Source organism: Culex pipiens, chromosome 2 (genome assembly GCF_016801865.2).
Source record: "Culex pipiens pallens isolate TS chromosome 2, TS_CPP_V2, whole genome shotgun sequence".
Classification (NCBI taxonomy): Eukaryota; Metazoa; Arthropoda; class Insecta; order Diptera; family Culicidae; genus Culex; species Culex pipiens.
The window spans coordinates 196,906,594-196,919,290 of record NC_068938.1 but is presented as its reverse complement, the minus strand read 5'-3'; the positions used below and the strand labels follow the sequence as shown (position 1 = coordinate 196,919,290).

General features: G+C 33.0%; 1 protein-coding gene across 1 annotated transcript in view; it reads left to right on the top strand.

The window, feature by feature from the left end:
• The window catches only part of LOC120415840 (cAMP-dependent protein kinase catalytic subunit PRKX-like), a 154,326-nt gene that overhangs the window by 25,579 nt on the left and 116,050 nt on the right, over positions 1 to 12,697 (top strand). Inside the window, exon 3 of the mRNA XM_039577476.2 lies at positions 5,250 to 5,626. Within this exon, the coding sequence (XP_039433410.1) occupies positions 5,250 to 5,626 (377 nt within the window). The remainder of the gene's footprint in view (positions 1 to 5,249; positions 5,627 to 12,697) is intronic.

Below are 12,697 nucleotides of genomic sequence, written 5' to 3'. Positions count from 1 at the left end.
AGCAAAAGCAAAAGCAAAAGCAAAAGCAAAAGCAAAAGCAAAAGCAAAAGCAAAAGCAAAAGCAAAAGCAAAAGCAAAAGCAAAAGCAAAAGCAAAAGCAAAAGCAAAAGCAAAAGCAAAAGCAAAAGCAAAAGCAAAAGCAAAAGCAAAAGCAAAAGCAAAAGCAAAAGCAAAAGCAAAAGCAAAAGCAAAAGCAAAAGCAAAAGCAAAAGCAAAAGCAAAAGCAAAAGCAAAAGCAAAAGCAAAAGCAAAAGCAAAAGCAAAAGCAAAAGCAAAAGCAAAAGCACAAGCAAAAGCAAAAGCAAAAGCAAAAGCAAAAGCAAAAGCAAAAGCAAAAGCAAAAGCAAAAGCAAAAGCAAAAGCAAAAGCAAAAGCAAAAGCAAAAGCAAAAGCAAAAGCAAAAGCAAAAGCAAAAGCAAAAGCAAAAGCAAAAGCAAAAGCAAAAGCAAAAGCAAAAGCAAAAGCAAAAGCAAAAGCAAAAGCAAAAGCAAAAGCAAAAGCAAAAGCAAAAGCAAAAGCAAAAGCAAAAGCAAAAGCAAAAGCAAAAGCAAAAGCAAAAGCAAAAGCAAAAGCAAAAGCAAAAGCAAAAGCAAAAGCAAAAGCAAAAGCAAAAGCAAAAGAGCAGTTCTCTAGGATTTCGGTCATTCAATTTTTTTTGTATTTTTTAATCCGACTGAAACTTTTTTGGTGCCTTCGGTATGCCCAAAGAAGCCATTTTGCATCATTAGTTTGTCCATATAATTTTCCATACAAATTCGGCAGCTGTCCATACAAAAATGATGTATGAAAATTCAAAAATCTGTATCTTTTGAAGGAATTTTTTGATCGATTTGGTGTCTTCGGCAAAGTTGTAGGTATGGATACGGACTACACTGGAAAAAAATAATACACGGTAAAAAAAATCTGGTGATTTTTTTATTTAACTTTTTATCACTAAAACTTGATTTACAAAAAAACACTATTTTTAATTTTTTTTATTTTTTGATATGTTTTAGAAGGCATAAAATGCCAACTTTTCAGAAATTTCCAGGTTGTGCAAAAAATCACTGACCGAGTTATGAATTTTTTAATCAATACTGATTTTTTAAAAAAATCTAAATTTTGGTCGTAAAAATTTTTCAACTTCATTTTTCGATGTAAAATCAAATTTGCAATCAAAAAGTACTTTACTGAAATTTTGATAAAGTGCACCGTTTTCAAGTTATAGCCATATTTAAGTGACTTTTTTGAAAATAGTCGCAGTTTTTCATTTTTTTAAATTAGTGCACATGTTTGCCCAGTTTTGAAAAAAATATTTTTGAAAAGCTGAGAAAATTCTCTATATTTTGCTTATTTGGACTTTGTTGATACGACCTTTAGTTGCTGAGATATTGCAATGCAAAGGTTTAAAAACAGGAAAATTGATGTTTTCTAAGTTTCACCCAAACAACCCACCATTTTCTATCGTCAATATCTCAGCAACTAATGGTCCGATTTTCAATGTTAATATATGAAACATTTGTGAAATTTTCCGATCTCTTCGAAAAAAATATTTTTGGAATTTTCAAATCAAGACTAACATTTCACAAAGGCCAAACATTCAATATTACGCCCTTTTAAAATGTTTGTCTTGATTTGAAAATTCCAAAAATATTTTTTTCGAAAAGATCGGAAAATTTCACAAAAATATTTTTTTCAAAACTGGGCAAACATGTGCACTAATTTAAAAAAATGAAAAACTGCGACTATTTTCAAAAAAGTCACTTAAATATGGCTATAACTTGAAAACGGTGCACTTTATCAAAATTTTAGTAAAGTACTTTTTGATTGCAAATTTGATTTTACATCGAAAAATTAAGTTGAAAAATTTTTACGACCAAAATTTCGATTTTTTGAAAAAATCAGTATTGATTAAAAAATTCATAACTCGGTCAGTGATTTTTTGCACAACCTGGAAATTTCTGAAAAGTTGGCATTTTATGTCTTCTAAAACATATCAAAAAATAAAAAAAATTAAAAATAGTGTTTTTTTGTAAATCAAGTTTTAGTGATAAAAAGTTAAATAAAAAAATCACCAAATTTTTTTTTACCGTGTATTATTTTTCCAGTGTAGTCCGTATCCATACCTACAACTTTGCCGAAGACACCAAATCGATCAAAAAATTCCTTCAAAAGATACAGATTTTTGAATTTTCATACATCATTTTTGTATGGACAGCTGCCGAATTTGTATGGAAAATTATATGGACAAACTAATGATGCAAAATGGCTTCTTTGGGCATACCGAAGGCACCAAAAAAGTTTCAGCCGGATTAAAAAATACAAAAATTAAAATTGAAGAAAAAAGACCGATTTCGTAGAGAATTGCTCAAAAGCAAAAGCAAAAGCAAAAGCAAAAGCAAAAGCAAAAGCAAAAGCAAAAGCAAAAGCAAAAGCAAAAGCAAAAGCAAAAGCAAAATAATCGTGAATAATCGTAATAATCGTGAATTTCAGTGCTGTTGTGGTTTGGTTGTTCCAAGTTGTATTTTTTCTGGAATTTCTAAATTAATTCTACATTTTTGCCATAGACACCACATCAGTAAGTGCATCTCCAGCGCTGAGAGCAAACAAAAAAAATAAAATTAAAATAATTTAAAAATTCTAGTAAGGCCGATGCAAATATTTTTCAAAGTTTTCAAATTAAAAAATGGAAACAAGGCATCATCCACGTGGACACTTTATCAAAATTTCAAAAGATTGTTGAATAAACCTAAACATGTTGAAAATGATTCTAAACGCAGAGGAATGCATTTTAGATTAATTTTAGTTGATTCATTTGAATTTCCATTTGAATTTCGATGTTTTTTGAAAAATGCCCCCTGATTTTACGGGTCCATTTTGAGAGGGGAGGGGCTTCAAAAACCTTTAAAAATATTTGTACCAGCCTAATAAAACAAAATCATAAATTCAAAAAAAATTACAGATATTTTTTTAATTTAAAAAATCTGAATACATTAAGAAACCAACAAAATTAAAGTTATTAAAAAAAACTTGAAAAAATAAAGAGATAGAAATATTAACTTAAAAAAAACTCGGAAAAACTTTGAGCTTGTTAATAAATAAAAACGATACTTAATCCACCTTTAGGTGGTTGGTGCCTTCCTCACATTCATAAAGTCAATACATTCAGTAAAAATAGCAACATTCCCTTAACATTTTTAACAAATCAATTTTATTACTGATTTCTTTTGACCTTCAATTTTTTTGGCTCATCGGCAAGGTCTGATAAAAAAAACCTATCCAACGAAAGTTCACATGGAAGATTCATACAATATTGTTATCACTATATCTCAGATCCGGCCTCCAGAAAGCATATAAATAACACTTAAGTGCCAATAACTTTTGATAGGGTTGTCAGATCCTTGATGTTTTAGGCTCATTTGAAAGTTCTTTCAATTATCTAACTAACGATGGGTCGCATGATGGACCCGCACATAATTTTTACTGAAATATCTGAGATCCGGCCTCCAAAAAGTGTATAAATAACACTTAAGTGCCAATAACTTTTGATAGGTTTGTCAGATCCTTGATGTTTTAGGCTCATTTGAAAGTTCTTTCAATTATCTAACTAACGATGGGTCGCATGATGGACCCGCACAAAATTTTTACTGAAATATCTGAGATCCGGCCTCCAAAAAGTGTATAAATAACACTTAAGTGCCAATAACTTTTGATAGGTTTGTCAGATCCTTGATGTTTTAGGCTCATTTGAAAGGTCTTTCAATTATCTAACTAACGATGGGTCGCATGATGGACCCGCACATAATTTTTACTGAAATATCTGAGATCCGGCCTCCAAAAAGTGTATAAATAACACTTAAGTGCCAATAACTTTTGATAGGTTTGTCAGATCCTTGATGTTTTAGGCTCATTTGAAAGTTCTTTCAATTATCTAACTAACGATGGGTCGCATGATGGACCCGCACATAATTTTTACTGAAATATCTGAGATCCGGCCTCCAAAAAGTGTATAAATAACACTTAAGTGCCAATAACTTTTGATAGGGTTGTCAGATCCTTGATGTTTTAGGCTCATTTGAAAGGTCTTTCAATTATCTAACTAACGATGGGTCGCATGATGGACCCGGACATAATTTTTACTGAAATATCTGAGATCCGGCCTCCAAAAAGTGTATAAATAACACTTAAGTGCCAATAACTTTTGATAGGGTTGTCAGATCCTTGATGTTTTAGGCTCATTTGAAAGTTTTTTCAATTATCTAACTAACGATGGGTCGCATGATTGACCCGCACATAATTTTTACTGAAATATCTGAGATCCGGCCTCCAAAAAGTGTATAAATAACACTTAAGTGCCAATAACTTTTGATAGGGTTGTCAGATCCTTGATGTTTTAGGCTCATTTGAAAGGTCTTTCAATTATCTAACTAACGATGGGTCGCATGATGGACCCGGACATAATTTTTACTGAAATATCTGAGATCCGGCCTCCAAAAAGTGTATAAATAACACTTAAGTGCTAATAACTTTTGATAGGGTTGTCAGATCTTCAATGTTTTGGGCTCATTGGAAAGGTCTTTTTAATACCTTTCTAAAAATGTATAACATGATAGGGTTTCTTGCAAAAACCACCCTTTTTACAATCTTCCGGACATACGCCAAAATCGTTTTTTTAGCATAACTTTTGAAGTACTTAACTAAACTTGCTGATTTTAAATAGAGACCTATGGGACCCCAAGACGGATCGAATGAGACTAATACGGTCAAAATCCGTTCATCCAGTCCGGAGATAATCGAGTGACAATTTTTTTGTCCACCCACCTACACACATCCACACAGACATTTGCTCAGAACATGATTCTGAGTCGATAGGTATACGTGAAGGTGGGTCTACGAGGTCGAATTAGGAAGTTCATTTTTTGAGTGATTTTATAGCCTTTCCTCAGTAAGGTGAGGAAGGCAAAACATTAAAAAAAGTTAAAATAATTTAAGAAAATCCAGTAAAAAAATAATAATTTATAAAAAAATAAGGATATTTTTTAAATTCTAAAAAATGTTCAGAAACCAAAAATATCACAATAATCAAAATACTTGAAAAAAATAGAAAGATAAAATTAAATACATAAAAAAATCGGAAAAAAAATTTGAGCTTGAAACAATTTATATATTTTTTGAAATGATTTTTTTTACAGTGGTACAAAAGATTTGCTTAAAACAGAATGTTTTATTTCTGATATTCACCACCATTTTCACCTTTTTCTTCTTTCCAGGGTCATACAAACGGACGACGACGACGAAGAAGAAGACGAGGAGGAGGAAGAAGAGGAAGCAAAAACAGTAAACCGCGCTAAGCGTTCGCAATCCGAAGAGGACGACGAAGAGGAAGAAGAGGACGAGGACGAAGACAGTACAACAACCACAGACGACACCACCACAACTGGCAGAAACACAAACACCAACAACAGTGTCGTCCGGCGCAACAATGCTCGAAGCCGAGACTCTTCTACTGACGATGATACTCGGAACAGCGACGCTAGCGACGATGATTCTGACGATGTATCTGATCGGAATAATAATATCAGCGGAGTTCGTCGCAAACAACCGAAGGAGTATGATCTGGACGATTTTCAGATACTGAAAACTATAGGTAAGTGATTTTGTTTGGTTTTTGCTCTGAACTGCAGATTTTGGCCACGCCCCTTTACAGAATGTTTTTATTGGCCACGCCCCTTGTAAAAATGCTGATATAAGCCACGCCTCTTTATTTAAGATTGTTGATCAAATCGACGTCAATATTTAAAATTTTGCATTTGGATTATTAACGTTGAGAATTGAGTGTTCAAGAGTAAAAAATATTGCAATTAAAATGTTTGCAGACAAATTCCTTTTGAAGTTTTTTTTTCATGAGTATGCCAACCAAATCAACATTCTTGGAAGCGGTTGTAAAACATTTTATTTATTATGACGCTGATCAGTCTGGTGCGGTGACCACTCTTCTCCACTTTATCGTTTCCACGTGAAAAAATATTTTTCCGCTCAATCCTCCAACCAAATGTCCAAAAACCGGGAAAAACCAACACTCGCGGGGGTTTGACCATCTTGCAACAGATGTCTCGCATATTCTAACGCTGCACAGTGGGCGAAATGGAACCCAAAATCGGACTTAATTGAACGCGGCTGGTTCCCTGGTATGAATAATACTGTTTCTTATGTAAAAAAATCCGGGGAATCGATTGGTGATGGTTTCATCCACCGCACAAAACGGCAAAGGGTCCATTTTGCCCCAATTCCCCATTTTTTCACATTTTTTCTTGAAAATCGGTCTGTATTTAGAGCGGAGGCTTTATGCTGCCTTCCAAAATGCACTTAACTTATGTGAAAATGTCCCAGGAATTCAGTAAAAATAACCACTTGCACCGCAAAAATCATCTAGGGTCCATTTAACCCCAATTTCGATATAAAAGCATTTTTGGCCGTTTTCAAATGTTAGGTCAGATTTTAAAAATCTGAAAATATTTTTATCGTAAAGATCAGACAATTTTACATAAGAATGACGATTTGCACTTGATAGTTTGACACATTTATGTTGATAAAAATAAAATGTATGTGAAAGGCAGTTTATTCTGCGTTTGGGAAAATTGGCCCAAAAGTGATTCTTCAATCTTTTTATTTAGTTTAATTTCTATATCAACATAAATATGTCAAACTTTCAAGTGCAAATCGTCATTCTTATGTAAAATTGTCTGATCTTTACGATAAAAATATTTTCAGATTTTTTAAATCTGACCTAACATTTGAAAACGGCCAAAAATGCTTTTATATCGAAATTGGGGATAAATGGACCTTAGATGATTTTTGCGGTGCAAGTGGTTATTTTTACTGGATTCCTGGGACATTTTCACATAAGTTAAGTGCATTTTGGAAGGCCACTTAAAGCCTCCGCTCTAAATACAGACCAATTTTCAAGAAAAAAATGTGAAAAAATGGGGAATTGGGGTAATATGGACCCTTTGCCGTTTTGTGCGGTGGATGAAACCATCACCAATCGATTCCCCGGATTTTTTTACATTAGAAACAGTATTATTCATACCAGGGAACCAGCCGCGTTCAATTAAGTCCGATTTTGGGTTCCATTTCGCCCACTGTGCGCTGGTTTACACACGCACACACTCTCTCCAAAGTAAACTAATTAAACGGTTTGAAGATTGCGCTGGGGAGCGAAAAAAAAGATCTGCTGAAATCATAAATTTGCCATTGACGTCGCTCTGGCCAGTGAACGCCCAGCGGCCAAGAGATCTAAAGGACCGGGGCGGCCACTCCGTGGGAACTCTTGCGCACCAGATGTGCGACTTCTCCAGAAGCTGGCAGTTTTGTGTGTGTGGAAATTCCATGTGAGATGGCAACATGATTTTAAAATTAGTAATTTCAAGAAAATTTAAGCACATTTGCAGTTTAAAAAAATCTTCAAGTTATAAATTTTTAAAAAAGATTACGTATTTTCACATGGAATTCCTCAAATGTGAGAAAGTGCATCCACAGCGGAGTGGCGGACGTCGTCGGGGTCTATCGATACTTTTATGACCGATTCCGAGGCCGCGGCCGCGGCAGCGATGCCCTCAGAGAGTGTGTTTTATTGGGTTGACTTTGACCGGGGGCTGGGTGTTTTTGCTCTGCCTTTATGGATCGTGCCGATAATAACGCTGGTAAGAAGTTAATGAGGATCATCTGCGATTGGTTTAGGTTAAGGGCGGTTTGTAGACTTGAGATACGTGTGTAACTTAATTGTAGGGCGAAGTTAACCCGTTACTGCTAAAACCCCCATTTTAGGAGCGTAAATTTAAAAAATAAAATCTGTCTTTTGCTTGTTTTGATCTTTATTAGATCGAAACACCCATATATTATCACAATATGAACACTTTACAACACCACCTTGCCTCTTTATTAATAAATAAATAATTAATCATAATAAAAAAAATCGTAAAAATCAAATTTTCACAAAATATACATCATTTAGAAATTTACCCTCTGGGTCATTCCACCTGAAATGTGCTAGAAAAAAATGTAAATTTGAAAATTACCACCTCCGATTCTGCTCAAATTTGGCAGAGCTGTTGAGACTATCCAAACATGCAAAAATCTCGAATTTCATCCAAATCGGACAACTCCCTCCATTATTGTACCCTTCCAAAAAAATATGTAAGTACATTAAGGGCCATTCATAAACAACGTGATTCACGTTTCATATGAAATAGATTTTTTGGTATGGAAAATTGTCTACGTGGATTTCCAAGCGGTTTATGAATGGCCCCTTTTCAATATAAAAAAAAAACATCTTTAAAATTATATTGAAGTTTCCGTTCAGTGGTCTTTCGGTTTATAGACTGATACAAATTTTGAATGTTTTTGTCCTTCGGCTGCTCGAGGAGCCTCCTGATTTTGTTGAGAAAATTTTGGGGGGACAAAACCTTCAATAAAATTTTAAACGGCTTCATTTGAAAAATAAATCAGAATTATTTAGGCAAAAAATGCGAATTTCAGAACAGGCAAAATTAAAAATTACGATTTTTTCCTCCTGAGCAGTTCTCCAGGATTTCGGTCATTCGATTTTTTTTGTGTATTTTTTAATCCGACTGAAACTTTTTTGGTGCCTTCGGTATGCCCAAAGAAGTCATTTTGCATCATTATTTTGTCCATATAATTTTCCATACAAATTTGGCAGCTGTCCATACAAAAATGATGTATGAAAATTAAAAATCTGTATCTTTTGAAGGAATTTTTTGATCGATTTGGTGTCTTCGGCAAAGTTGTAGGTATGGATACGGACTACACTGGGAAAAAATATTACACGGTAAAAAATGGTGATTTTTTTATTTAACTTTTTATCACTAAAACTTGATTTACAAAAAAACACTATTTTTATTTTTTTTTGATATGTTTTAGAGGACATAAAATGCCAACTTTTCAGAAATTTCCAGGTTGTCCAAAAAATCATTGACCGAGTTATAAATTTTTTAATCAATACTGATTTTTTCAAAAAATCGAAATTTTGATAGCAAAAATTTTTCAACTTCATTTTTCGATGTAAAATAAAATTTGCAATCAAAAAATACTTTCGTGAAATTTTGATAAAGTGCACTGTTTTCAAGTTAAATCCATATTTAAGTGACTTTTTTGAAAATTGTCGCAGTTTTTCATTTTTTAAAATTAGTGCACATGTTTGCCAACTTTTGAAAAAAAAATATTTTTGAAAAGCTGAGAAAATTCTCTATATTTTGCTTCTTCGGACTTTGTTGATACGACCTTTAGTTGCTGAGATATTGAGCAATTCTCTACGAAATCGGTCTTTTTTCTTCAATTATAATTTTTGTATTTTTTAATCCGGCTGAAACTTTTTTGGTGCCTTCGGTATGCCCAAAGAAGCCATTTTGCATCATTAGTTTGTCCATATAATTTTCCATACAAATTCGGCAGCTGTCCATACAAAAATGATGTATGAAAATTCAAAAATCTGTATCTTTTGAAGGAATTTTTTGATCGATTTGGTGTCTTCGGCAAAGTTGTAGGTATGGATACGGACTACACTGGAAAAAATAATACACGGTAAAAAAAAATTTGGTGATTTTTTTATTTAACTTTTTATCACTAAAACTTGATTTACAAAAAAACACTATTTTTAATTTTTTTTATTTTTTGATATGTTTTAGAAGACATAAAATGCCAACTTTTCAGAAATTTCCAGGTTGTGCAAAAAATCACTGACCGAGTTATGAATTTTTTAATCAATACTGATTTTTTCAAAAAATCGAAATTTTGGTCGTAAAAATTTTTCAACTTCATTTTTCGATGTAAAATCAAATTTGCAATCAAAAAGTACTTTACTAAAATTTTGATAAAGTGCACCGTTTTCAAGTTATAGCCATATTTAAGTGACTTTTTTGAAAATAGTCGCAGTTTTTCATTTTTTTAAATTAGTGCACATGTTTGCCCAGTTTTGAAAAAAATATTTTTGAAAAGCTGAGAAAATTCTCTATATTTTGCTTATTCGGACTATGTTGATACGACCTTTAGTTGCTGAGATATTGCAATGCAAAGGTTTAAAAACAGGAAAATTGATGTTTTCTAAGTTTCACCCAAACAACCCACCATTTTCTATCGTCAATATCTCAGCAACTAATGGTTCGATTTTCAATGTTAATATATGAAACAATTGTGAAATTTTCCGATCTTTTCGAAAAAAATATTTTTGGAATTTTCAAATCAAGACAAACATTTTAAAAGGGCGTAATATTGAATGTTTGGCCTTTGTGAAATGTTAGTCTTGATTTGAAAATTCCAAAAATATTTTTTTCGAAGAGATCGGAAAATTTCACAAATGTTTCATATATTAACATTGAAAATCGGACCATTAGTTGCTGAGATATTGACGATAGAAAATGGTGGGTTGTTTGGGTGAAACTTAGAAAACATCAATTTTCCTGTTTTTAAACCTTTGCATTGCAATATCTCAGCAACTAAAGGTCGTATCAATAAAGTCCAAATAAGCAAAATATAGAGAATTTTCTCAGCTTTTCAAAAATATTTTTTTCAAAACTGGGCAAACATGTGCACTAATTTAAAAAAATGAAAAACTGCGACTATTTTCAAAAAAGTCACTTAAATATGGCTATAACTTGAAAACGGTGCACTTTATCAAAATTTCAGTAAAGTACTTTTTGATTGCAAATTTGATTTTACATCGAAAAATGAAGTTGAAAAATTTTTACGACCAAAATTTCGATTTTTTGAAAAAATCAGTATTGATTAAAAAATTCATAACTCGGTCAGTGATTTTTTGCACAACCTGGAAATTTCTGAAAAGTTGGCATTTTATGCCTTCTAAAACATATCAAAAAATAAAAAAAATTAAAAATAGTGTTTTTTTGTAAATCAAGTTTTAGTGATAAAAAGTTAAATAAAAAAATCACCAAATTTTTTTTACCGTGTATTATTTTTTTCCAGTGTAGTCCGTATCCATACCTACAACTTTGCCGAAGACACCAAATCGATCAAAAAATTCCTTCAAAAGATACAGATTTTTGAATTTTCATACATCATTTTTGTATGGACAGCTGCCGAATTTGTATGGAAAATTATATGGACAAACTAATGATGCAAAATGGCTTCTTTGGGCATACCGAAGGCACCAAAAAAGTTTCAGTCGGATTAAAAAATACAAAAAAAATCGAATGACCGAAATCCTAGAGAACTGCTCTATTGCAATGCAAAGGTTTAAAAACAGGAAAATTTATGTTTTCTAAGTCTCATCCAAACAGCCCACCATTTTTCAATGTCGATATCTCAGCCACTAATGGTTCGATTTTCAATACGTTAAAATATGAAACATTTGTGAAATTTTCCGATCTTTTTGAAAACAATATTTTCAAATCAAGACTAACATTTAAAAAAGGCCAAACATTCAATATTACGCCCTTTTAAATTGTTAGTCTTGATATGAAAATTTTGAAAATATTGTTTTCGAAAAGATCGGAAAATTTCATTCGAATGCGAATTCAATTTTACATCGAAAAATGAAATTGAAAAAATCTTCTTTTCTTTTTGCAAATCAAGTTTTTGTGGTAAAAAGTTAAATTAAAAAATCACCAAATTTTTTTTACCGTGTATCTTTTTTTCCAGTGTAGTCCGTATCCATACCTATAACTTTGCCGAGGATACTAAATCGATCAAAAAATTTCTTCAAAAATTGGAAAATTTTATGGACAAACTAATGATGCAAAATATTTTCTTTGGGCATACCGAAGGCACCAAAAAAGTTTCAGCCGGATTAAAAAATACAAAAATTAAAATTGAATAAAAACGACCGATTTCGTAGAGAATTGCTCTCCTTTTATAAAAGTTATAACCAAAGATTATTTTTACAAACATAAGATTTCGAAATAAACACTATTTTTCAAAAGAATCTGAAATAACATACGATTCATGATAATCTCAATTTTTTTAATCGATTCGTGTATTTTGTTTAAAATTTATTTGTTCCCCAAAAATTATAAACTAACTAATTTTAAGTCCACACCTGTCTTGATCCCCTTGGTTCAAGCTAATATTAATCTCAAAAATGTTCCCTGTTGACAAAGTTGACACTACTCATAAAAATTGCCCGTCCATCCGCCACAGCTGGTAACGTCCCCTTGGGAGATCAGCTCGCCTCGCCAAAGTTACCCAATTCTTCTAAGCCTGAGAGCTCTCAGTTTTCGGCCGAGTTGGCCGGTACAAATGTCCATCAGCACGCGTCAAACTAATCTACGGCGTGGACGACCGAAATTCACTCGGCGCGAGCGTATATCGCCACGGATCTGGATCAACGATTGAAAACGGCTTATGGACTCGAACGTTTTGAGTGACATTTACGATTTTTGGTTTGACAACTTACACATATGTCAATTTTGTGTATGTTTTTATCTTTTCAAAAACAGATCAAGCCGACGCCCATCAGTGGCGTCCATCAACTCCGGTTCACCCCAGCAGCACAGCATGTTTGGCTTATTTTCCACTTTGTTTTGTTTACACCAGCGAAAGAAGTTGCGAACATCTGTTCGGGGGGGGACCTTGTTTCGCCGTGCCAATTGCCAGACGAACGTCATAATTTGCGGTCGATGATTGATCTTTCCTCTGCGCTAACGCGTGCGACGCAACGTCGATGCAGTGAGAGTGAAAGAGAAGA